Below are 24,291 nucleotides of genomic sequence, written 5' to 3' on the forward strand. Positions count from 1 at the left end.
AGAAACATTAGAGAAACATTACAAGAAAATCTCAGAAAAGAACTGCTAACCATGTTGGAATGTTCTGACACAAAATCCAGTTCACATATTCTTAAGCAATGTGTCTTAAGCAAAAGTTATCTTAATAACAAATATTAATGATAAATTCTGTTTAAGTTCTCATGATTGTCCATCTTTCCATGGAAAATGTTTCATATCTAATAATCTATTATAAGAGCCAATCCCATATAGCTATTTTTAAGTGGTCAATTTTGAAACATTGTCAGGATTCCTGAGTCATGAAAATGTTAAATATTGGCATATATTTTTAAATCTACTGTTTAAACACCAAGTGTTATAAGAAAAATAATCGTAACTTATTTAATAAGTCAATAGTGTTGACACAGGGAACAGATAATATTATTTATATAGTGAGATACTTTCACCATATAAATACCAAAACATGAAGTGCCTGTAATTTATGGCCACTTCTTCATAATACAATAATGAATGGCTAATGAGGCCAGGTAAGGCTAGGTTAAGGGATGATGATGGTTGTGATAATGATAGTGATCTACTGAAAATAGCGAGAGAGATAGGAGATAAAAATTGGCTGAGGAGAAAGGAATTATCATTGTTTGTATTGGCTTATAGAGTTTTGGGGCAGAGAGAGAGCACTGCTGCTAGTGAAGGAAATAGCATTCACCATTTTCATAGTATTGTGCCGTGTTCTGTGCCTGGTCCTTGACATTAACAAATATTATTAAGCCTTCTGTTGCACTTTTCTGAAATTATGGAGCTTTTTTCTTTTTTTGAAAAAGAAAACAAAAAAAACAAAACAACTTTCCTAGAAGGCACAGAGTGACTTAAATAGTTAGAAGAGAAATATTCAAGCTTTGGGGCATCATGTGTATTTATCCATTCCCTGCTTCTGCCACTCTTGTTTCTGGACAGTAGGATGTATGTGTTGCTTTCACTACCTACCTTCAGCCCCATTCACCTCTCTTGGATCTTACTTGGCTTTGTTTTGTTTTGTTTTGAGACAGAGTCTCGCTCTGTCACCAGGGCTGGAGTGCAGTAGCATGATCTTGGCTCACTGCAAACTCCTCCTTCCGGGTTCAAGTGTCTCCTGCCTCAGCCTCCTGAGTAGCTGGGGTTATAGGTGTGTGCCACCACGTCCAGCTAATTTTTGTATTTTTAGTAGAGACAGAGTTTCACCATGTTGGCCACGCTGGTCTCAAACTCCTGACCTCAAATGATCCGCACACCTCGGCCTCCCAAAGTGCTGGGATTACAGGCATGAGCCACCACGCCCGGCCTTTATTTGACTTTGTGAACTTCTTCATTAGTGACAGAAATTTCTCAGTATTTCTATTTAACTGGGCAAGCTTAGGTAGGTTGACTCATTATTGACAAAAGGTCTGCCAAGCAATTAAATAAAGCAATTAAATAAAGTTATGTGATACTTAAAATGGCTAGTATTAATTGAGTACTTACTATCTACTATCCCAAGATCTTTGCATGCATCATCTCATTTACTCCTCAGAGCAGTCTATGAGGTAAACATTAGTTTCTGTATTTTAGATGAAGAAAATGGCACTTAGGAAAGTGAAGTAACTTGCCTCATAACACTGTAAGTGGCAGAACTGACTGGCACCCTTGGCTTTTTGACCCAGTAGTCCTCATCCTTGAACATTTTTTTACTGTATGGAAAAATGTTTTCTGAGTTCTAGTAACTAATATAGAATAAACAGAATTTTGTCAGCATACTATGTAATAGAGAGTGTCTGGGATTACAGGTTTTACTTGTTTGCTCACATTGGTGCACAATAGTCTTTTTTATTCTTTCTCTAAAAACCATCTCTACTATAGTGCCAACTAAATATTTTGGAATAAATTGAAGAACTAATTTTTTTAAGACTAAATTATCATCTTTGTCTCATCTAACTTGAAATGCCTCTGCCAACAACTTTACATTCTATATAGAGTATAACTAACATGTGGTCTGCAGTAGACATGCAGGAAATGCTTATGGAATGGATCCTAACATAGTGCTAAAGATGTCTCTGGTTTAGAATGCTCTCCTAAGCTTTGCAAGGCCCACTGGATATTGCTACAGAGCCTGCCTTTACACCCTGCGAGTGTAGGGTGTGGGAAAGGTAAAATAGTTTATAGGCCAGTAACTACAAGACAAATGATTTGAAATTACCACAAATTAGATAAAGTTAATTTCTTCTTTTCAACTTTTGAGCAACATAATTGTTATATTCTGATAAACTGCTGGTGTAATTATCCTTTTCTGCCAAACTTCATAATCACAAAAGCCAATTTTAACTTCCTAGTAACCAACTTCTGGTTCCCATCTTCTAGTGCCTTTATGCGATTTTACTAACATAGGCAGGAATTTAAAGCCATTGTCTTCAATCCTGTCTCTGAATCCAGGCATGGTCAGTAGTGATTTGTTTCTAAATCTCAAAGTTCCACAATTAGCTGTCTAAAAATAAGAGTTTTGGACCAGTAGCTTTTTGTACTCTGGTTTATTTCTGCCATTTATAGTAGCATAAATGAAGCTTCCTCGTCTAGGGTTATGTCCTGGGCAGTAAAAACCATGGAGTAGAAAATTGATTTTTTAAAATTATTTTGAATAGTCGTAACTGCAGCTTAATGGAATCATCTTGGGTGAACTTAGAGGTAGTTAGTAATGTGGGAACCCACTGTGCCGCGTGCTGGTTGTCTAGGATTTTCATAATGAAAGACTTAGAGATAGTTCTACTACCACTCTTGGTTGGTGGTTTAATAGCCTAAGATGCAAGATGGTGTCAAAATTCTTATAGGATATCTCAGAGGCAACTGCTCACAGGATCCAGGCAGGTTAATTAAATGACTGATGATGGCTAGACATAAGGTGATAGGGAGCAATGTAGACTTTGGTGAACTGGAGAGCATATATTCCACCTAAATGCGAAAACTGCTGTTCATTTCCATCTTGTTACTGTCATGGGAGAGAGTGAGCCTGTTACAACACCCAAATTTTTTAAAGGAGCTTGAAACCTGAATCTTAATGCAAAAGTTTTCATTTTTTAAATATTGGTAACTAATACAAATTTTAAAATTATGAGCCAAATACAGTGTATCTGTGGACTGAATGCAATCTACAGGCCATCAATTTGTGGACCTCTGGTGTATCCTATGATATAGGGTAGTAGTTTCCCTATGGGTACAATTTGAGAAAGACTAGGATTATATCCTAAGACATTTCATTCTTTTGTGCTACAGTCATTCTTCCCCATACTCTTCACACACTTTCTTAAATTCCTCATGACTTAGCAAGAGTGAAGTATCAGCTCTTATCTCTATGGTAAGAAAAACTGGGGCCTTGGGTAGGAAGAATTGAGCACCCAATGTGGAGCCACTAAAAGTTAAGACAGAATGGTAGGCCAAAGCTGCCAAGTTTGGGACTTGTATACCTGTTTGGAAATGTCAGAAGTCCTTGTTAAGTAGAAGCAATTGTACTGATCCTACACATAGAGATTTTCCAGAAGTCTTACCAGGATATATCCTTCATCCTACATAGTTAAGTATTAAAAGAGCTGTTACAAATCTAGTTGATACACTAGAGAAAACAGTAATTCTGTTCACAACTTAGCAGCAGAGTCATAAACCAAATAAAGTTTGATTCCTTAGATAAGAAGGTAAAAATGTCATTGTTTACTCTTTAAAGGAGAAAGAACATTGATAAATCAACCCAGCAAAGACCATTCTTTTTGGTTTGCTGCCTGTGTAAAGATGACTACCAATGTTCATTTTACTACCATGAAAACTTAGACCAGAGGGTTGGTGGGTATTAATGTGATCTGTTAAGAGAGACTAGTAACCTGATTTTATTGGATAGAGACATTTTCATAGAAATGCTCAACACTACTGAATACATCAAAAACCATACTTTATTTTATGTATAGCAATACAATTTACATATTAAATAACACTATAATAGAATGATTTGATATAGTTTAAACAGAAGAAAAAGGGAAAATTTTCAGGTTACAAAACCCCTCCCCCTGAACAAATATTAAAAAAAAAACAAAAACAAAAAACACTTTTTCCAAATGGGTCAATGTGACGAATGTATTCAGTGACTAATTATGTCTAATTCCTATTGCACAAATGGTCAATGGAATTAAAAAGAAAACCCAACTTTCACAATCACTGCCTCAAAGAAATAACACACGTTGGATTCTTTTGGAATGTAAAGATGGTTTTTGCTACTTCAATACACAGAAAGTTGAATTCACATATCCACCACAAAAAGGAAAAAAAAACTATGACGGAGGTGAAACTAGAAAAAAATTAGCTTTATATGAAAATATAAAATTCTATGATTATATACCATAGATACAAAGTTCCCAGAAGATGCTTACCCAAGCAACAAAATATTTACAGTTTTAATGATTTTTAGCTATTTCAAAATGAAGTGAAAGAAACATGAGTCAACATGAAGGCAGAATTCTTTAGAAACAATGGCTGCTTGCTAGATTCAAATGTCCTAACAAAAAAGGAGTCACTACCCCAAATGTTGGAGAGTTGCGACATTTTATAAAATTGACTGTCTCCTTTTCTGGAGATGTTTATTTCTTAAAACTCAAGATATTTTTCTTGAAATTAATTATCCTCTGTAGAAAATGCTTCCCTTTGCAAATATTTAACAAAAATACTAAAAACAGTTTAACAGCTAAGACAAAGTAGAGGCCAAATATCATTATTACAATTCCTTCCTATTTGTAGCATGCCTTCTTTCAAGAGATAAGTAAAGTCAGGATTGTGTGTTAAATGGCAACTAAGGGAAAGCGCAAAGGATTAAGTGAAATTAAATCTGTTAAAAAAAAAAAAAGCAGGCATTTTTCCTTCATATAAAAATTCACTGGCACCATTTAAACATAAACTTTAGAACACAGGAGTTGAAAATGCATTTCCAGTATAACCGCTAAATTCTTAAGACAAAACTACATTTTGATTCTTAAATTATGATGAGTTGGGTTTTTTTTTTTAATTTTTGCTTAGAATTAGTAATATGTATCTTTGGTAAATTGGTATCTATATTTTAATTTTAAATACAGTATATATGCATTTAAGAAAAATTCATAACAAGGCAGTTGTGCTGTGTCATTATAAAATAATTATTTACTGATTTCAATATGTCACTCTGGACTAAAAACTCCAGCAACCAGAACTTGAACACCATTACCCTTCTTTGGCCTCACTGGACTCTTCTACTTGAATAGACTAAAAACTCTAAAGGCATAAAAATTAGGACGACCAATTAGCTAATCTTATTCTTTTTGAAATTCAGAAATTAATTTTTTTCATATTAAAGAAGATATCTTGACTATCACATGTAAGAAAGAGTTCTCCTGATGGCAACAACATGTCTTTTCTTTGATGTCCAGCACAGCCATTTGGTCTGATCATTGCAATTTATTTTTATATGATGTGTGCATTTTGCTTACCTAGAGCTAAATTCATGTACACAAACAGCTTATTTTATAAAGTAGCACACATTAATTTGCAATAGCTATTTCCTTTCCCCTGAGTGCAAGTGTTAATAACCTTGTTATGTACGTAAGCAATGTGCTTATGTCTCAAAGAAAACCCTGTCTTTGAAACTCTGCCTCTGGAAAGATGCAAGCTGTTTTTGCCAATAACACATGAATAATAATAGTGAGGATCTTGCAGGGATGTCTGCAAGGACATCCCTGTCTCTTGCAGGGATGAGGACCTGCTAAATGCAATTGTCCTCATCGAAGTGTGTGTGGACCACTTTGGCAAGATGGGCAAGTAGGAATTGCTTATAATTCGGTGGGTCAGGATATGGAGACTTTGGTTCAAGCTTGCTGGAGACACACAGATTGCTCACAGGGAACTTCTAAACTCTTTCTTTTGTTGTTTCTATCCTGTTTACTAGCTGTTTTATCGTGATTCTGAAACCACTGTAAGAGATAGCCACAAAATTGCATTGGAGGGTCTGCCTTTCCATGAATTGAGACTTCTATAAATAGCACAGGAGGGAATACTTGCTATTTGTCTTTGAACCAATGTTTACTTTTATTAGGAAAAAAATCACTGAGAAAGGGACTATGTACCCTAACTTGAACATTATTTTTGAACATCAAGCCCACTTTGCCATCTACTAAAAAGAGTTAACTCCTATCAATACTCTGTACAACTAAAATAACCCACTTAATTGACTAAAAAAAAAGTCTAGCTCATTGCTTTCCTGATTCTCCTCAGCATCTGGCAGTTGTACTGTTCCTGTGTTCAAGCTTTACTTGAACTTTACAGAGCTTCCTGTGTCACCTCTGGTGGGAGCGGAGGGGCTGTAAAGGTGTCTGTCATCTATAGCACATGCAACTTAGCATGCTCTCTTGAACATCTTATCTCAGGACTAGCTTACACAGCTCTTGAAAAGCAGAGTATTCCATGTTGTTGAATCTGTGTATTGAGAAAATGAGATAAACCCTGGTAAGTTATGTAGTTTACGAAAACTCTATTGACCCAGCCTTTGCATTCAAATTCTTTAACTTGGCCCATAGCTTCTTTCTCCTTAACAATTCTGGTCCTCCAGCACCATTCTGACAAACTTTATGAAAGCCAACTCAAGATAAATAGAACCTCAGTGCTGATCATCATTAATGATTAATGCCTACCCAGATGGCATGACAGCAGCCAGCGTGGCCTTTTTGTTGAAGTTAATTGACATAAAAAGTAAACAAAACCCTATTCTTCTTAACAGGCCCAGTTCTGGTGATGATTTCACTTTTGACAGAAGCTGTCCCTCAAAAGCAAACATGCAATAGAAGAAACAGATCTCAGTAAGTAGCTTATTTTTCTAACGAACACTACTGAAATTTCTTATTAATGCTCCTCATTTTCCCATTATGCACTGCAGGGTGAATATGGCTCCAGAGGCTGCATTAAATAACCTCCTTGAGCTCTAATGATTATTGGTGTCTTTTACTGATGTGTATCTGTTCTTGACACTGAACTATACAAAAGCATACAAAGCCATCTCCCTCTTTTAAAAACTTGAAAATGTGGGTATTATCTTTAATTAAATATTTTAATTCTCTCTCCAAATCAGATTTATCTATGTGTGGGAGTTTAGACAGTCCCAAGACTTTTGCTAATACAGTATTTCCAATTTAATCTTAAGGAGAAGAATGTATATAATTAAGAGATTTATTATAAAACAGTTGGCAAAGAAGGAAAGAAAAGAATAGTAACTATGTAGGTAGTTTTTATTAGTTTGCTATACGAGTAATAGGGAATTTTTAGAGGACTAGTTTCAAAATTACACACCTGCAGTAGTTTTCATTCTTCTACCTACTGTGAGGTATGGTATTATAAACTAAGAAGCATTAATGGAGAGTAACTAAAGGGTCTCATAACTGAGTTGTATATAATAATGCCATCTTGCTATTGTTAAAGATAGCCCTGATTTTAGGATGTAGCTATTTTAGAGAGTCAAAATGGAAATAACACACATTGTCCACATAGCTACTGTGAAAGCTGTAATACAGAGTTATCCTTTATTTTGACACATTTTTAAAAAACTGTGAATATAACTTTGTAACTAATAAGGGATGGTCACATGAAGCAGTTCTTAAGCCTTCTAACTTCTTAAGGGATCTCTTAACCGGCATAAATGGAACTGTTTCAAGGCCATGACATTAACAGACCTTTTTAGCTCCCAATAGCCTGCTAGTCTGTAAAAGAAAACAATGCTATCCACCCCATTAAAATACAGAAGGCATACAGTATTGAACAGTGCCTAAAAAAAAAGGAGAGGAGGACTGAAGAAAAGTACAGCATTGCCTGCTAGTAGAATGCAACTGCTTTAGCAATAATAATAATAATAAAAGCAATATTCACTGTCATAACAAAGACCTTCACTGTATCGGACTAAAAAAAAGTAGCATGTACGTTGTGATGGAATGTCACATCAGGGTTTGCTGTTGTGTAAGATTATAGGCAGTAACACTGATCATATAGTGCAAACTAGGTAACTTTGCGTTTCCATGTGTGAAATGAACACAGGTGCAAATGCTCAGTAGGATACCAGTAAGACATAAAATGGCAAAAAATAAATATCAAAACTTTTATCAGTGTAAAAAAGTAACTGGGTTATTGTATAACCTAGAGTCTGGCAAAAAAGGCCTCAAAAAAGTTCTCAGTCTTCAGAAGTTTACAGATTAAGTGCCCTTTCAGGATTCCAGTCACACTAGGGACTCCATGCTCTCGGCAGGGTCTGATTCATCTGCAGTAAGAACAGCACCATTTTTGTCCACTGTCATGGGACCATTTCCATTTTCTTTAGTGCTGACCAAGCTGAGCATTGCTTTATAGACGAACTGGTATTGTTCCTGAAAAACAAGAGGAAGACAGTTTGAGCCAAAGAACAGCTTAGTCATTTCATGTAAGGTAGAAATACCAATTAAAATGGTAATTGTGAAAAACATACTAGAGAAACAGCAATATCATAAATGTTATCTAAGAAACTTTAAAAAAAATCATTTGAGAATCCATTATAGTCAAGACCTATACCTTCTTCATGTTCTTTTGATCTCTGTTAGCTTGGAACCAATTCTCAATGTTGATAGTTCATTAAGATAACCAGAGAATACTATCCTCTAAAGCAGGGCTTCTCAACCTGAGCACTACTGACATTTTGGGCCAGATAATTCTATGGTGTCTTGTGCTCTGTGGTTTGCTTAGCAGCATCTCTGGCCTGTATCCTCTAGATGCCATCCAATTGCAGTTGTGACAAGCAGAAAAGTCTCCAGACATGGCCAAATGTCCCCCGGGTGGGGAAAATCACCCCAAGTTGAGAACTCCTGCTCTAAACTGTGAGTCTGAGTTTCAACTGATGTAGTACAGGTTTTACAGATAAGCACACTACTTACAATGTCTGTGAATACTCCAGGCCTCATAAGATTGATCATTTTTGCAACCTGGAAAACATCCACAGCGTTTTCATTCTCTAGTTGCTGGGACAGGGTGGTAAGGGCACATAACATTCCTGCTGAAACTGCTCCATACCTGGGGGAGAAAAAAAAAAGATGTGATTTCAGATGTATAAAGGGACTAAATATATTTAAATGAAATTACTGTCATGTATTTTCATAGAAACTAAGTAGACTGTTTTGACGTTTATTCTAAAGACACGAATGAATGAAATGCTGGATGGGGGAGGGATTTGGAAGCTAGCATAAAGCTGACATTTGTTTATGAAGTGGAATATCCCAAATTGGTTCATTAGACGTTTAGCTTGATATCTAATAGGAAATGAGAGGTTCAGAAGTAGACTTGGGAGAGCTAAAGATGATTTGGTATTGGTGATGAGTTGGGTGGTACAATAGAAAAAACAATAAAGAGAACCTCTTAACTAGAGGTTATTGGACAAGCAGCCAGTGATGAAGGGCTCTGAATTTTTTTTTTTAACAATTTCAAATAGTTAAATTGAACTTACAGATTATGAAAAATTAAAAAATGGAAATATATGGCTCCAAACAGACAATTTCCACAATTAATTTCATATGAAGTAATTATTTTTGGCACTGAAGTGGAACTTTCCTAATGAGAGCACTTTCTATGAAATCCTTGGAAAGATAAATATGGTTCTCTTTGCTTCACAAAAAAGTCTTAGAAAGGTAGTAAATTTCCATCAGGCCAGGTTGGTAACTCCACTTTTCACAGGAATCTGATGGAACATAGTTTCCACATTAGTGATGAGAAAACAGATGGATTAAATGAATTGTTCAAGATGCTGTTGCTGGCTGGTGGCAGAAATGAGACTGGAGTTCAGACACCCTGTGCCCGTTGTTTTTTGAAAAACTTAAATATCATTTCTAAATTGTTACATAACATTAAAATATTACATGTTTTACATCTTTAATACAAATAAGACCAAAGGTCCCCTTAGCCACCACCCCCCAACTTTAGAGGTAACCTCTCCAGAGGTAAAAATTATTACACATGTAGATACAGCCTTCTAGATTTAGGTATATCACTACATTTCAGTTCAACTCATTATTTCATCATTATTTCGTCTGCTACATGCATACCAGGTTTACCTTCTAGATGGACATTTAGCTTGTTTGAATTTGTGCACTTTTGCATAGGTACTGAGTAGAAGGGCTCGGGTCCCAGGTATGCCCATTTTTAGTTTTAAAGATACTGCCGTATTTCTTTCCCAAGTGGTTGTTACCTGTTCATACTATTCCCAGCATGAGAATACTTGCTTCTCCTCATTGTTTTAAACTTGAAACACTTTTGCCAATCTGATGAGTGGAAGACTGTATCTTACTAGGATTTTAATTTACATTTCCTTGATTACCAGGGAGGCTGAATGTCTTTTTATGAATATTGACCAAGTATATTTCCTCTTCTGAAAGTGCCTAATTAACACTTTTCTACTAAGTTTGCCTCTTTCAAATTAATTTATATAGGAGTTATTTTTACAGTGTCTGTAGTACTTGTGAGTTTTTTTTCCCCCAATCTATTTCTCTTAACATTGTTTGTGGTCATTTTGTTATACGGAAGTATAGTTTAGATGTAATCAAGTTGATAAATCTTTTATTTTTGGCTTTTATTGGAATCTTGTTTGAGAATGCTTTCTCTAACCTTTTTTTTAAAGATACTCTCCTACATGTTCTAATTTTACTTTTTTACATTTAATTGTCTAATTCATCTGAGTCTTATTTTTGCTTTGATGTAAGGAAGGGTTCTGATTATAGTTATTTTTCCATTGGATAACCAGTTGTCCCAGCATTTCTTATTTTACATTGTGATCTTTTCTCATTGACATCAGCTTCCTTTTTAGCATGTACTACATTCTTATATATGCAAGCCTATTTCTGAACTCTATTTTGACCTTTTATTCTGTTTGTCTATTTTTTGTACCTCCCCATGTGTATCCCAGTTCCTTAATAAGTCTTGATATCTGATAAAGCAAGTTTCTGTAATAGTCTTGGCTGTCTCTACATTTACTTCATATTGTTTTTAGCGATTCAAACATGTAATTTTCATGTTTTACTGGTATAACTCTAACCTTCCACCCGACTCCATCCTGTTTCATAGTAATTTTGAAACCAGATTGTTAAGGAACACAAACATTTTTGTTGGGATTTTGATTAGGTTGCACTGAATATATAGATGGATCTGAGGAAATTACCATCTTTTCAATCTTGAGTGTTTCTCTTCATGAACACGATGTCTTTTCTCCATTTATTCAGGCCTTTTATAGCTTTTAACTAGGTTTTATAGTTTTCTTTATAGTCTTTGCCAATTTCATTTTTGGTAAACTTTTAGGTACTTTAGAGTTTGTTACTCCTATTAATGGCCTCCTTTTGTGACGACATTTTCTGTTTAGTTTCACTTCATACATGGGAAAGTTACTGATTTTCACATGGTGAAATTGTATCCGGTCAAACAGAAGAACCCGGCGTAAGTTTTAATAGTTTGTGGATTCTGTAGGTAGTTGACATCTTTATCTGCCAATAATGTGAATTTTCCCTCTGTTCAACTTTTATGCTGCTTCTATCTTCTGCTTTTACTGTGTTGGCTAGCACCTACATAGGCTTACATACTAGCACTGAAAGCAAGTATCATGTATCTTAAATGTTCAAGCTTCTATGTTTTTAATATTAAAATGTTTGCTAATATGCATCTGGTAAATAACAATTATAAAGGTAAAGAGGATGCTTTCTATTTTTACTCTAAGTGGTTTTTTTTGGAGGGGGGTGTCATGAATGGGTGTTGTTCTATTGTACGCTTTTCAGTATCTATTGATTTTTTTTTTAAATGTCTCTAAAAATGTCCTGAATTCACTGATAAACTTTTGGTAATATATCAAAAGCTTAATACCAGCTCTACATTACTAGGATAAGTTTTTAATGATGTGTAATTAATTCTTTTAATATACTAGGTTTTATTAGACACTTTTTATTGGCATTTTTGCATCAGAGTTCAAATAATGCAAGCTTGGCCTATACATTTCCATTCTGGTGCTAAGCCTTGTTTGTTTAAATCAACGTTGCATTAAATCTTCTGTGTGTTACTGTTCATATGTAGCCTTGGTCAGGACTTGTGGGCCCTAACAGGTGGAAAACTCATTCTTTTATTCAGTTCTTAGTGATCACTAACATGTGTTGTGCTTTATGTGCCATGTTCTCTTATAGGTATTTACATGTACCGACTTAGTCCTCACAGTAACCCTATGGTATGGGTACCAGTATTATCTCTATTTGAGGTTGAATAAATAAGGCACATTTAGGTGAAGTAACTGGCCAAGATCGCATAGTGAGACTGGAGTTTAAAATTGAACTGATACATGTAAATGGCTCAGAACAGAGACTGGCACACACCACATATCATGTGTTCACTAAGTGTTATTTTACTATGCTTATTTCTAGGCTTACACATTTATTAGTATAGAGTTATAAAATCTTAAATGCTTATTTTCTTTTAAAATATGTATTATTTTTGGCTTTTTATTTTTATTTTTATTTTTTTATTTTTTTATTTTTTTATTTTTTTTATTTTTTATTTTTATTTATTTATTTATTTATTTTTTTTATTATACTGTAAGTTCTAGGGTACATGTGCATAACGTGCAGGTTTGTTACATATGTATACTTGTGCCATGTTGGTGTGCTGCACCCATCAACTCGTCAGCACCCATCAATTCATCATTTATATCAGGTATAACTCCCCAATGCAATCCCTCCCCCCTCCCCCCTCCCCATGATAAGCCCAGTGTGTGATGTTCCCCTTCCCGAGTCCAAGTGATCTCATTGTTCAGTTCCCACCTATGAGTGAGAACATGCGGTGTTTGGTTTTCTCTTCTTGTGATAGTTTGCTAAGAATGATGGTTTCCAGCTGCATCCATGTCCCTACAAAGGACGCAAACTCATCCTTTTTTATGGCTGCATAGTATTCCATGGTGTATATGTGCCACATTTTCTTAATCCAGTCTGTCACAGATGGACATTTGGGTTGCTTCCAAGTCTTTGCTATTGTGAATAGTGCCGCAATAAACATACGTGTGCATGTGTCTTTGTAGTAGAATAATTTATAATCCTTTGGGTATATACCCAGTAGTGGGATGGCTGGGTCATATGGTACATCTAGTTCTAGGTCCTTGAGGAATCGCCATACTGTTTTCCATAATGGTTGAACTAGTTTACAATCCCACCAACAGTGTAAAAGTGTTCCTATTTCTCCACATCCTCTCCAACACTTGTTGTTTCCTGATTTTTTAATGATGGCCATTCTAACTGGTGTGAGATGGTATCTCATTGTGGTTTTGATTTGCATTTCTCTGATGGCCAGTGATGATGAGCATTTTTTCATGTGTCTGTTGGCTGTATGAATGTCTTCTTTTGAGAAATGTCTGTTCATATCCTTTGCCCACTTTTTGATGGGGTTGTTTGTTTTTTTCTTGTATATTTGTTTGAGTTCTTTGTAGATTCTGGATATTAGCCCTTTGTCAGACGAGTAGATTGCAAAAATTTTCTCCCATTCTGTAGGTTGCCTGTTCACTCTGATGGTAGTTTCTTTTGCTGTGCAGAAGCTCTTTAGTTTAATGAGATCCCATTTGTCAATTTTGGCTTGTGCTGCCGTTGCTTTTGGTGTTTTAGACATGAAGTCCTTGCCCATGCCTATGTTGTGAATGGTACTACCTAGATTTTCTTCTAGGGTTTTTATGGTATTAGGTCTAACATTTAAGTCTCTAATCCATCTTGAATTAATCTTCGTATAAGGAGTAAGGAAAGGATCCAGTTTCAGCTTTCTACTTATGGCTATATTTTTGGCTTTTTATTATAGAAAATGTTAGACACCAAAGCATAATAGTACAGTAACCTTCATGTAGTCATCATTCAGTTATAATCATCAACAGCTCATGGCCATTCTCATTTCATTTCTGTTTCTTCCCCAATATATTTTGAAGCAAATCTCAGGTGTTTTAGTCATAATTTAGTATCAAACTCTAAAAGATAAGCACTTAAAGAAAACATACTATCGCACCTAAGCAAATTAACAACTTTCAAATTTTTTTTGTGTGTGTGATGGAGTATCGCCCTGTCGCCCAGGCGGAGTGCAATGGCGCGATCTTGGTTCACTGCAACCTCTGCCTCCTCAGGTTCAAACTATTCTCCTGCCTCAGTCTCCCGAGTAGCTGGGATTACTGGTGCCTGCCACCATGTCCAGCTAATTTTTGTATTTTTAGTAGAGATGGGGTTTCACCATGTTGGCCAGGCTGGTCTCAAACTCCTGACCTGGTAATCTGTCCGCCTTGGCCTCCCAAATTGCTGGGATTATAGATGTGAGTCACCGTGCCTGGCCAACTCTTGAATGTTTTTAATGTAGCTACAGATAAATGGTAGATTTTTTTCCTTCATCGTATTTCCAAAACTGTATCTCTTATTAGACTATTTATTGCTTAAATTTTACTATCTCCTTCCAGCCCCCATTTTCATTACTATTTGCTTTTAATTCCTTGTACTTTTTGTTGATTTATCTGGTGCTTTTTCTGGCTTGAGCTGAATGCTTGATTTATTTTTAACCTTTGTAATATGTAGAGTTTACACAGGCTTTTTTTTTTTTTTTTTTAGTACAGTTGTTTTTGAAATGCAGTGCCTTCATCATCATTTAGTCTTCATCATCATTTAGTCTTAAGTACTTTGCAATGTCTATTTTGGTTACATCTTCAATCCATGAATTATTTATAAACAATCCTAGATGTAAAGATTTCAGTTTCTAGTTACAAGGATTTGGGATCTTATTTCACTGTTGGTTTCTAATATAAGTGGGTTGTAATCAATGAATGTGGCCTTGTATGGTATCTGTTGTGGGGCAATGTACTGAAATTCCATTTATGGCTAATGTATATAAATAAACCATTTGTGTTTGAAGAGACTCTAGGTTTCTCTATATAGTCTCTCTTGGGTGCAAACTTCTCTATATCACTATTAGGTCAGGCTTGTTAATTGTGGTATTCAAATCTCTCTGAATGCTACTGACCAAATGTATCCTCGTCACTCACTTTAAGAACTTAATACTTTATTCTGTTTTTGGAAATCCTCAGCTGTTATTTCTTCCTCTTTAACCTGTACTTTTATTGCCCCATGGACAACTTTTTAGACATATGTTAGAACTTCTGTATGTGGCTTCCATATTCTAGTTTTATTTCAGTGCTGCACTCCGCTAGTGTCCCATCTTTTAAGTTTTTAGTTTCATGAATTAATGTATTTTTCTCATTGTTATGCTTAACTTGTTCCTATTTCATAATAAATATTCTTCATTTCATAAAATCTTCCTTTAGATCTCTGAGGATGTATTTTAATACCCTATTAACTCTGATTTATTGTGGTTTTTGGTTTTTGTTCAGCATGTTGTCTTCCCTCAGATTCTAAATTGTACTGAGTTGACATCATTTTAGCATGGTATTAAAAAATCATTTGTACTGATTTTGTTTAGGAGGGAAATAATTTGACATTTGTTTAATCTGTTCTAGTGAAATGGTTACACTTAAGATCCCCCCTTTTTTCTTAGCTCTTTCAAAGCTATCTGTGGCCAGTCAGATAGAAAAGTCAGGTAACATGTATGTTTGTTATGGAGTATGCATGCCCTCCATGTGAGATTACTCTCACCTTTCCATGGGTTGCCTTTCCTGTATTTAGCCACACTAATAAGCAGTAAAATGAAGGAAGTATTTATACAATATGGCTTAAATATGATAAGAAACTAGCAAGTCAAATCAATCAAATATACAGATACTTTTAAATATCTTCTGCATACCAAACGTAATGACAGAAGAAAGACAAAAAGTAAGGGCCATTCTCTTTCAGAAGTTTAGGAACTAAGTGGGATTAAAGAATGTTCATCGAGTTTCATGGATTTGCATTTAAAACTACAGGGACTTGGTGCAAAAGTGATATAAGTAATCTGTAACCTAGATAAAATGAGAGTAGTGTATCAATTAACTGGCTTTGATATTTTGTTTGCCACTTCCTCTAAGCGCTCCATTAAAAGTAATGCTTATTTAACTAGTGATGTTAAGAAAGAAACCCGATTTTTTTTCATCTTTCCCTGCCTTTACTTCAAAGACATTACAAAAGAAATGAAAGTACTTTAAGTTCCTGATGTACAGTAATGTTTTTTAACTGCTCTGTCTATATTCATTTTAAAATACATTGTGGTTCCTTGTATAGTCAGGATGGTACCTGTGGGCATTTAACCATTTTTCACTATTTCATATATTTACTTATAATTATTGTAGTTTTTAATACTTTGTTTTTAAAATCATAACCAAGATAGAAATCCAGAGTTATAACCCTGACACTGTGAAGACATGGAGCTTCCCTTTGAAATCAATAGGGCAGAAAGGAAAACAAAAAAATTGAAGCTTGAATAAGTATCAATCTTACGGAAGAATGACAACACGAAAGCCTTCCATAAGGCTCTCAATAAAAGTGAAAATACTGGAATTAATTATGATTTGTGGGTGTCTTTGCAGCCTTTGCTATAGAAAACAGTCCATCTTAGCAGTCTTCAGACTCTTTTATCTCAGGGCCAAATTAAAATAAAAAATTATTGAGGACCTTCAAGGGGTTTATTTGGGCTGTATATGTCAAATATTTACTGTATTAGAAATTAAAACTGAGAAAATGTTAAAATACTGTTAGCCCTAAAAGTGATGTTATCACTTGTCATGTACCTCTGGAAAACTCTTATTTATTGTCCACTCATGACAGAATGGGTGTGAATAAGGCAGATAGTATTTTTATATTATTATGCTATCCAGTAGGGTGATACATGTATCTCCAGAGTGAGTAATTTAAGTATTTGCACAGGGAACTCTTCTTCAGTCTGTGAGTAAATGGAGTAATTTGGGTGAGGTCTGATCTACAGCTGTCTTATGTGAGAACCATGCTTATGTTCTAAACATCTTCTGTGGGAACACAGGCTGTTTTCAAAATCTGATAGTAATGATGCAGATCAGTCTCTGAGCAGAATAATCTTGAACAGTTGACTATAGAATGCTGAGAATGAAGCAGTCTGCCTTTAAGCTGTGCCTGTCCTCAAATAGAAGCAGTTTACTTTTTGGTTAGGAATTTCATTCTTAGCTCACTTATCTAGAAATGTCATCCACCTGGGACACACCTGAGACCGCCACCACCCCCACCACCATCACCTGCCACCCCCAAAAGTAGGTGTTAAAAAGATCTCTATGAAGACCAAATAGATGTCACAGTGTTTGCACACTAAAAGTTCAACTCTTTGCCTCACATATCAAACGTGTGCAGGCCTTCTCTCCAAGCCTGTTCACTCCTGCCTTTGACAGAGGTTAAAAACACTTTGAAAAGAAGAATTTAAGCAGCCAAAATGACTTTCAGCAATAAATGAGACAAAAAGCAAGGCTTTCTGGGGACAATTTGTATAGGGGTACATATGCTTAATAGTTTGTAAGTCATCACAATTTACAATACATACCCATTCATGCAAATACTTATCTAGCACCCACACTGTCCCAGGCATTGGGTTTCACCCTGTGGAGACTGGGATGAATAAATTACCATTGCTGGCCTCAGCAATGTGAGAGTGACAGTCATGTACACAAATAATTATGATGTGACATGATAAGCAGGAATGACATTTAGCTGGTATGCACTGGTAAAGATGTCATGTTAATGATTTCACTTAGCACCTCTGGGATGAGTTAGACAGAGTCTTACAGAGTGACTTTTGAACTGTGTGTTGAATGAAAGGGCGCTCGGAGGAAAGAGGATTAGGATTAGCAGGGGCAAGGTGGTATGCAGGAGGTACTTCAGTGGCAGATTGGGATGATAGCTGGAAATGTAAACTTACACCAGATTGTAAAAGATTTTGAAAAGTCTATTGAAAGAATGGATGGCACCAAGAAGATTTGGTGGTGGCCAATTAGACTTGGAGATGAGGGAGACTCAAAAAGAACTCTGATATGTTTCTGGTCTGTACAACTAAGTTGATTAGGGGCAGGCAGGGAAAATGAATTTGGTTATAGCTATGCTGAATTTGAGGTGTTTGTAGGCCATCAGGAAGTGATGTTGAGAGGTACAAAAAGTAGGTAAGATGGAAACTGAAAAGGAACTGGTGTTCAGAGTATTTCACTAGAGCTAGCAAGTGTTTACAAATTTTAAAGTTTCTCTTCAATAATTTCAATGGAATTAACTTATTCCCTGCAGAGAGTAGATAAATGAATTAATACATTTCTACTGGTGGCTTTTAAGGGATCTCACCTATATGATATTTGCAGATCTACTGGTTTAGGATTAATTTGCTCTTTTTGTATATCGGCCTAAGAATGAGGCCTGTATACATTTGATTAATTCCGGAGGGGATATATATTCAGCATGTGACATAAAAATCACTGAATAAGACAAAATTACTCAAAAGTTGAATATAGATATGTGAATCAAACACTTCTGTTTAGTATTTAACTGGTGGTTATTTTTCTTTTCCTCTTTCCTTACCCTAAAATATAAGATTAGGTGCATTACTGACTTCAGGACAAAACACCTCGGAGTACTACCATAACGGCAAAATCAGTCATGTAATTGGGCAGTAACATTAGAATTTGATGACAAGAGATGATAATTTGATGACAAGAGATGATAAGAGCTGGTAAAACTCAGGAATTCTAGAAAATGCCCTAACTTTATGCTATAACTGCATACCACAAAGTTTTAGTTCAGTAGCAACTCCCCAGTTATTTTGAGGCTGTCTATGCTATTTAACCACTGTTGATGGTTGTCACATTTCCAGTGATCTTACTTAGTGTGCTATTTAATTAATGTTTCAACTGTAATGCTTTTCAAATCTTAAGTTTTCATCTTACTAATGAAGGGTCAGGGCAACATTTTAAAAGACTATAACATTTTTTGGAAGCAGCTAGTACACATTACTTCAAGTAGGAGAGTACTGTGATTTGAGGTGAATGAAGGTGCTGAGCCCTTGTGTACTTCATGTTACAGCATTAGTGCAAGGAAAAAAAGCCTTCACAATAAGCTTCACTTTCAAATTTATTAATACTTTATGCTAGTTGGTAATTTAATGAACATAATGGATGCTGCTGACCAAGAGCTACCTTGGAACTAAAATAAAAATGGGAATGTATAATACTGGCTAAAGGTCTGTGAGATCTGAAATGACCCAATTATACAACCGACTTACAGGCCATGAAGTTTGGCTCCAAATATCCATAAACAATAAGATATATCTATGACCCTTTCCTTCTTATTAAAGTGGAAAGGTGCTGGGCTGGGATACCATTCTGACACTTAGGAGCTCTGAGACCAGGTGCAAGTTATTTTTCTCTTTGAGAATTCATATTCCTTATCTTTAAATCCCAAAAGACAGTACTGTAGACTTTAAAACACATGATGAACTTTAAATATTATCATTAATACTAGTAGTTTTATCTTTACTCATCAACTAAGTCATATTTTAAAAGGTTATTTCCCTAACAAGTGTTTGAAATTCAGTTAAGGATTTTTAAAAATTATTTAATTAATTTAAACAGTTATTAATTTACTCATTTGTTATTAACACATAAAACCTCTAAATGCATGCAGGTCTACTTCTGTAGGCTAAGATATAATACTTTCCCCTTTCTCGACCATATACTCTAGAAGAATCTGGGAGTCTTGGAAGAGTTTGACATATTAAAATGTAAACAGAGCAACAACACTTTGTACATGTCCACGTTAGAAATAACGGAGTTGTCACAAGCTGAGGTGATAGATAGGTTTTAAAATTCTGGCTTCCTTTTCTACTGCTTTCAACAAGAACTTAAACAAAAAAAACTGTCTACATTTTAAAATTAAGAAACAGATACATACTCATCATGAACAATGGTGGGACCATCCCTTGTTAAGGCCTCTTCCTTGATGACGTTGATAAGTTCAAAGGTACTACTTATGGGGGCATCTGGGTTAGGCCATTTGGGACACTGAAAGTGCCGAACTTCTAAGACATAGTCATCCTGTAACCAATACAACATGAGTCAAATCCCTTCCTTTATTTCACATATCTACAATCTCATGACTAGAACTTGCTCCTGAGAAAGCATGTGTTATAGGTAACTCTCAACAATGTTGTGTTGACCAAACCACAGTTGGAAAGAAGAAAAATACCAGGAAGGTTTGCTTGCTTGCTTTTTTTTTTTTTTTTTTTTTTTTTAAAAAAAAAAAAGCATGGCTAGGCATAGTGGTTCATGCCTGTAATTCAGCAGTTTGGGAGGCCAAGGTGGCCAGGAGTTCAAGACCTACCTGGGCAACACAGGGAGACCTGTCTTTAAAAAGTTAAAATAAAAAAAACTAGTCATGTGGCATGTGCCTTAGTCTTTGCTATTCGGGAGGCTGATGTGAAAGGATCACGTAAGCCCAGGAGTTTGGGGTTACATTGAGCTTTGATGATGCCACTGTGAGTGAGACCCTGTCTCAAAACAAACAACCAAGTAGGTCATGCTAGTGAAACAATTTCATTTGGCTTAGTCAAAAATTTCAAGTGACAATAAGATCTATTTTCTTATTTATAACATTAAAGGAAAACAAGGAAGGGGCTCATCCTTTAAATTACTAGTATAGGAGCCCCCCCAACCTTATCCCACAAGAAGGCAGCAAAATGTTTACTTAAAAAAACTTAGTATTATCATCTCTGCAACACATTGCAAAGCTTACATTTCTGATGGCAAAGAAAATATTGAGCTCTAGTATATTGTTTTTATAATTAGGTCAACAGACCTATTTGTATGCATGCTGAATCGGAGGAACTGTTACATTTCATCTAGCCAGCTGGAAAAAGCAAATATTTGAAGGAAGAAAAAAGGAAAATGTAAATATTTAAAATTAAGTCTTACTTAAATGCCTGAGCCTGGCTTCAGGGTGGTAAATTATTTCATTATTACTTAGAATGATGATCCAGGGCCCAGGTATGGCTATTAGTGAGGAACTGAGGTTTAGGTTACCTGTGTAGCTTCAAGGATAAAGTCATGGATGATAATTTGTTCTTCATTAGAGAGGCACAGTCTGTCTTTGCTGATAAGGGTGACGGTAAAGGCCTCACAGTTCATGGATTCTTCTCGACTTGGCCAGTACACAAACTCATCTTCTGCCTTTGGGAAACAAAAACAAACAAAAAAGCCTCTGCAGTTCTGTCAAGCATTTGTTTTTTATTTCTTGCATACTGATTTTGTCATTTCCCATACCTCTCAAGCCATCTTTTAAACTGAATTCATAGAGTTATATGTTCCCATTTAATTATACCAAGTTGAATGGCTATTCTATTGTAAAATATATTTTGATAATCATTTTCTAGCACCTCTCACCTGTTAGTGTAGCAACCTGAAACACTCCCACTATAGGGGACTTACTACAGTTGAAAAGTATTCTGTAATATTGACATAGTAAAAAATGAAGCAGGATCTAGGTCAATTAATTTTGTTATTTCACAATTGCTTAAGCAATCAAGACATGCTAGTTATTTCCTATGGATTATGTTAATAATTCTGTAGTTGAACTGCATTTTGCAAAGGACTTTCATAAACATTGTAAGTTTTCTTGTATATTTTTAGTATGATGTCAGATACATACAGATAGTAAAAAGGTTACTATAGTTAGAAGCAAATTGACATACCCATCATCTCACTTTCGTTTTTGTGGCAGGAACAGCTAAAATGTACTCAATATTGGCATGATTCCCAAATACAGTGCAGTTTTGTTACCTGTAGTCCTCATGTTGGACATGAGATCTCTAAACTTGTTCTTCTTCATCTGTTGTTTTGTATCCTCTTGATTTATTTTACATCTTCCCATTTCCTCCCTACCCCACAATTTCTTTATCCATTTATCTGTTGATGGAAACTTAGGTTGTTTCCATAGCTTGGCAATTACTAATAAGGCTGCAGTGAACAGGGGAGTGCAAATATCTTTAGAAGGTGTTCATTTCATTTCCTTTGCGTACATGCCCACAAGAAAGACTGCTGGATCTTATGGTAGTTCTATTTTTAACTTATTTAGAAACCTCCAGACACTTTTCCATCATGGCTCTACCAATCTACATTCCCATCAACAGTGTGTGAGAGTTTTCTTTTCTTTGTTACCCTTACCAGCATTTGGTATCTTTTGATTTTTTAAATAACTATCCTAGTGGGTGTGAGGTATTTTGATTTGCATTTCCCTGAAAGTTAATGAGGTTGAGCACCTTTTCATATATCACTTGGAACCATCTTTATGTCTTCTTGGGAGAAATGTCTATTCAGGTCTTTTGCCCATTTTTAAATCAGGTATTTCATGATTCTACTATTGAGTTGTATGAGTTCTGTACAAATTTTGTATATTAACACTGAGGAGATTTTTTATCATCTGTCTTTACAGATGAAGACACAAGGCTTTGGGGAGAGGGTCCGTAAATTATCTAAAATCACACTGCTAATAAATGGCAAGGGATGGAACTTTTTTGGAACATTGTGTGTGAGTAAGTAGGTTGGCTGTATGTACAAGGCAGTTTTAAAAGAAAAGTAAATCTGTCAATGTTATATTTCAAGAGGGGATAACACAGAAAGTCTTTCAGCCTTGAATCAGGCAAGCTTTAAATGTTCATCCATTTTAAGATTAAAAATAGATATGCAGGCTTGGTACTTGAATTCTATCCCTAAACACTATGGGTGCCTAAGAGAAAGTTAATTGTTGCATAGGTTGGAGACTGTGAGAAATATGATTATGATGTACACCACGTATCCTAATCAGCTCAAATGGCAAACTGTAGTTTTCCTGTAGTATATAGGTTCCTATGGGGCATTTTCCTGAAGATGCCTAGCTACTATCATTGAAGTCAGAAATAATTCTGAATAATGTTCAAAACAAAGAAGGCTTTGTTTAATCTTACATTGTTGCATTAGAAATGAGCCAACAGTCCAATAAGACTTATCACCCTTTCAAGTTTCAATATAGCTTATTGCCAAGTACATTTTTATTTTTAAAGCTCAGCATAAGGGGAAACAGATTAGCAACTGGGTTTAGTCTATACAAAAGAAGTCTGTAACTGTCGTGGGTTTTAACAGGTTTTGTCCAAGGACACTGATATTAAAGACATAAGGTAATGAACGGGGCATCTAAATGTAACAAATATGCACAGATTAAGCACAGGATTTATTAGTGGATGTGATCCTGGGTAAATTACTCTGAACCTTAATTTCCATATCTGGAAAGTGGGAATAAAAACTACTTACCTTAAAGAAATACTATGATAATAACATGAATAGTAAATTAACTAGCTTAAAGGCTACCAAAGGGATTTTGAGTTATGGTAGAAGAAAGGTAGAAAAATGTTTCAACTTGAAAGTCTAAGAAAAATAAATGCTACTTCTTAATTTAGTAGGCACACTGGTCTCATGACTGTTTTGCTTACAACTATATTTATAGGTCAAAGACATCTGGGCATCTTTGTACTTTGTAAGTACTTTGTGAGTTGGAAAGCAGTGACTTTTGGGCTCCTTACAGAATTATGACCTGGTAAAGGTATAGCAGTAATAATACAACAAACAAAAAGAACTCAGAGATATCAATCTTTAGGAAAAACTGTGCAATGATGAAACTCTCCATCTCAGAACTGAGAGGTCAGTTGTATATGATTGTAATCTAGCCTTCTGAGGCCTCAGAGAGACACTGAGATGGCATGTTCCTGTATCCTCAGTGTCTGCAGAACATGTATCCACTTATTTGGTCCAGTCTTCTCCCAGCCTCCCCATACAAATGAGCTGCTGAGTAGATGCTTTATGGTGATTGCCCTCTGTTAAGTGACAATAACAAAATACTGATTCATCCAACAAATGAACGTTTTAACAACCCTAAGTGCCTCCAATTTCCACATGCCAAACAGAATAGACCCTATTGCCAGCTAATTTGAAAATTTACACTCCAGCTTTTAGTTTAAGATTCTCAACTTTGTTGCCATTCCATCATACAGAAGCAGTTTTGGTATCCTGAAGCTGGAGCAAAATGCGACAAAGTGAAGAAGTTCCTACTGACTGGGCACACAGTCAAATGCATGTCACCAAGACTGGGGGTTCAGTCACATGCTGTTCTTCTTTGATTAAAAAACTCATTAATCTGACTATCATAAAGGCAGATCCTCAGTGTTTTCTGTTTTTACATTATGGGTTCACACATAGTAACTTTTGTAGACCCAGCTAATTCTGAAACTTAAGTATCCACA

General features: G+C 35.5%; 1 protein-coding gene across 2 annotated transcripts in view; it reads right to left on the reverse strand.

Annotated features, from left to right (window-relative positions):
- Positions 1–7,257: 7,257 nt before the first annotated feature.
- PTPRG (protein tyrosine phosphatase, receptor type, G) overlaps positions 7,258–24,291 on the reverse strand; it is a 782,288-nt gene continuing 765,254 nt past the window's right edge. For both annotated transcript variants that reach the window (XM_011947202.1, XM_011947201.1), the window contains 4 exons: positions 21,044–21,190; positions 19,917–20,059; positions 8,937–9,072; positions 7,258–8,396 (listed from right to left, as the gene is read on the reverse strand). In XM_011947202.1, coding sequence (XP_011802592.1) covers positions 8,250–8,396; positions 8,937–9,072; positions 19,917–20,059; positions 21,044–21,190 — 573 coding nt within the window. In that variant the 3' untranslated portion in view covers positions 7,258–8,249. The remainder of the gene's footprint in view (positions 8,397–8,936; positions 9,073–19,916; positions 20,060–21,043; positions 21,191–24,291) is intronic.

This window comes from Colobus angolensis, unplaced genomic scaffold, assembly GCF_000951035.1.
Source record: "Colobus angolensis palliatus isolate OR3802 unplaced genomic scaffold, Cang.pa_1.0 Scaffold26, whole genome shotgun sequence".
Taxonomy (NCBI): Eukaryota; Metazoa; Chordata; class Mammalia; order Primates; family Cercopithecidae; genus Colobus; species Colobus angolensis.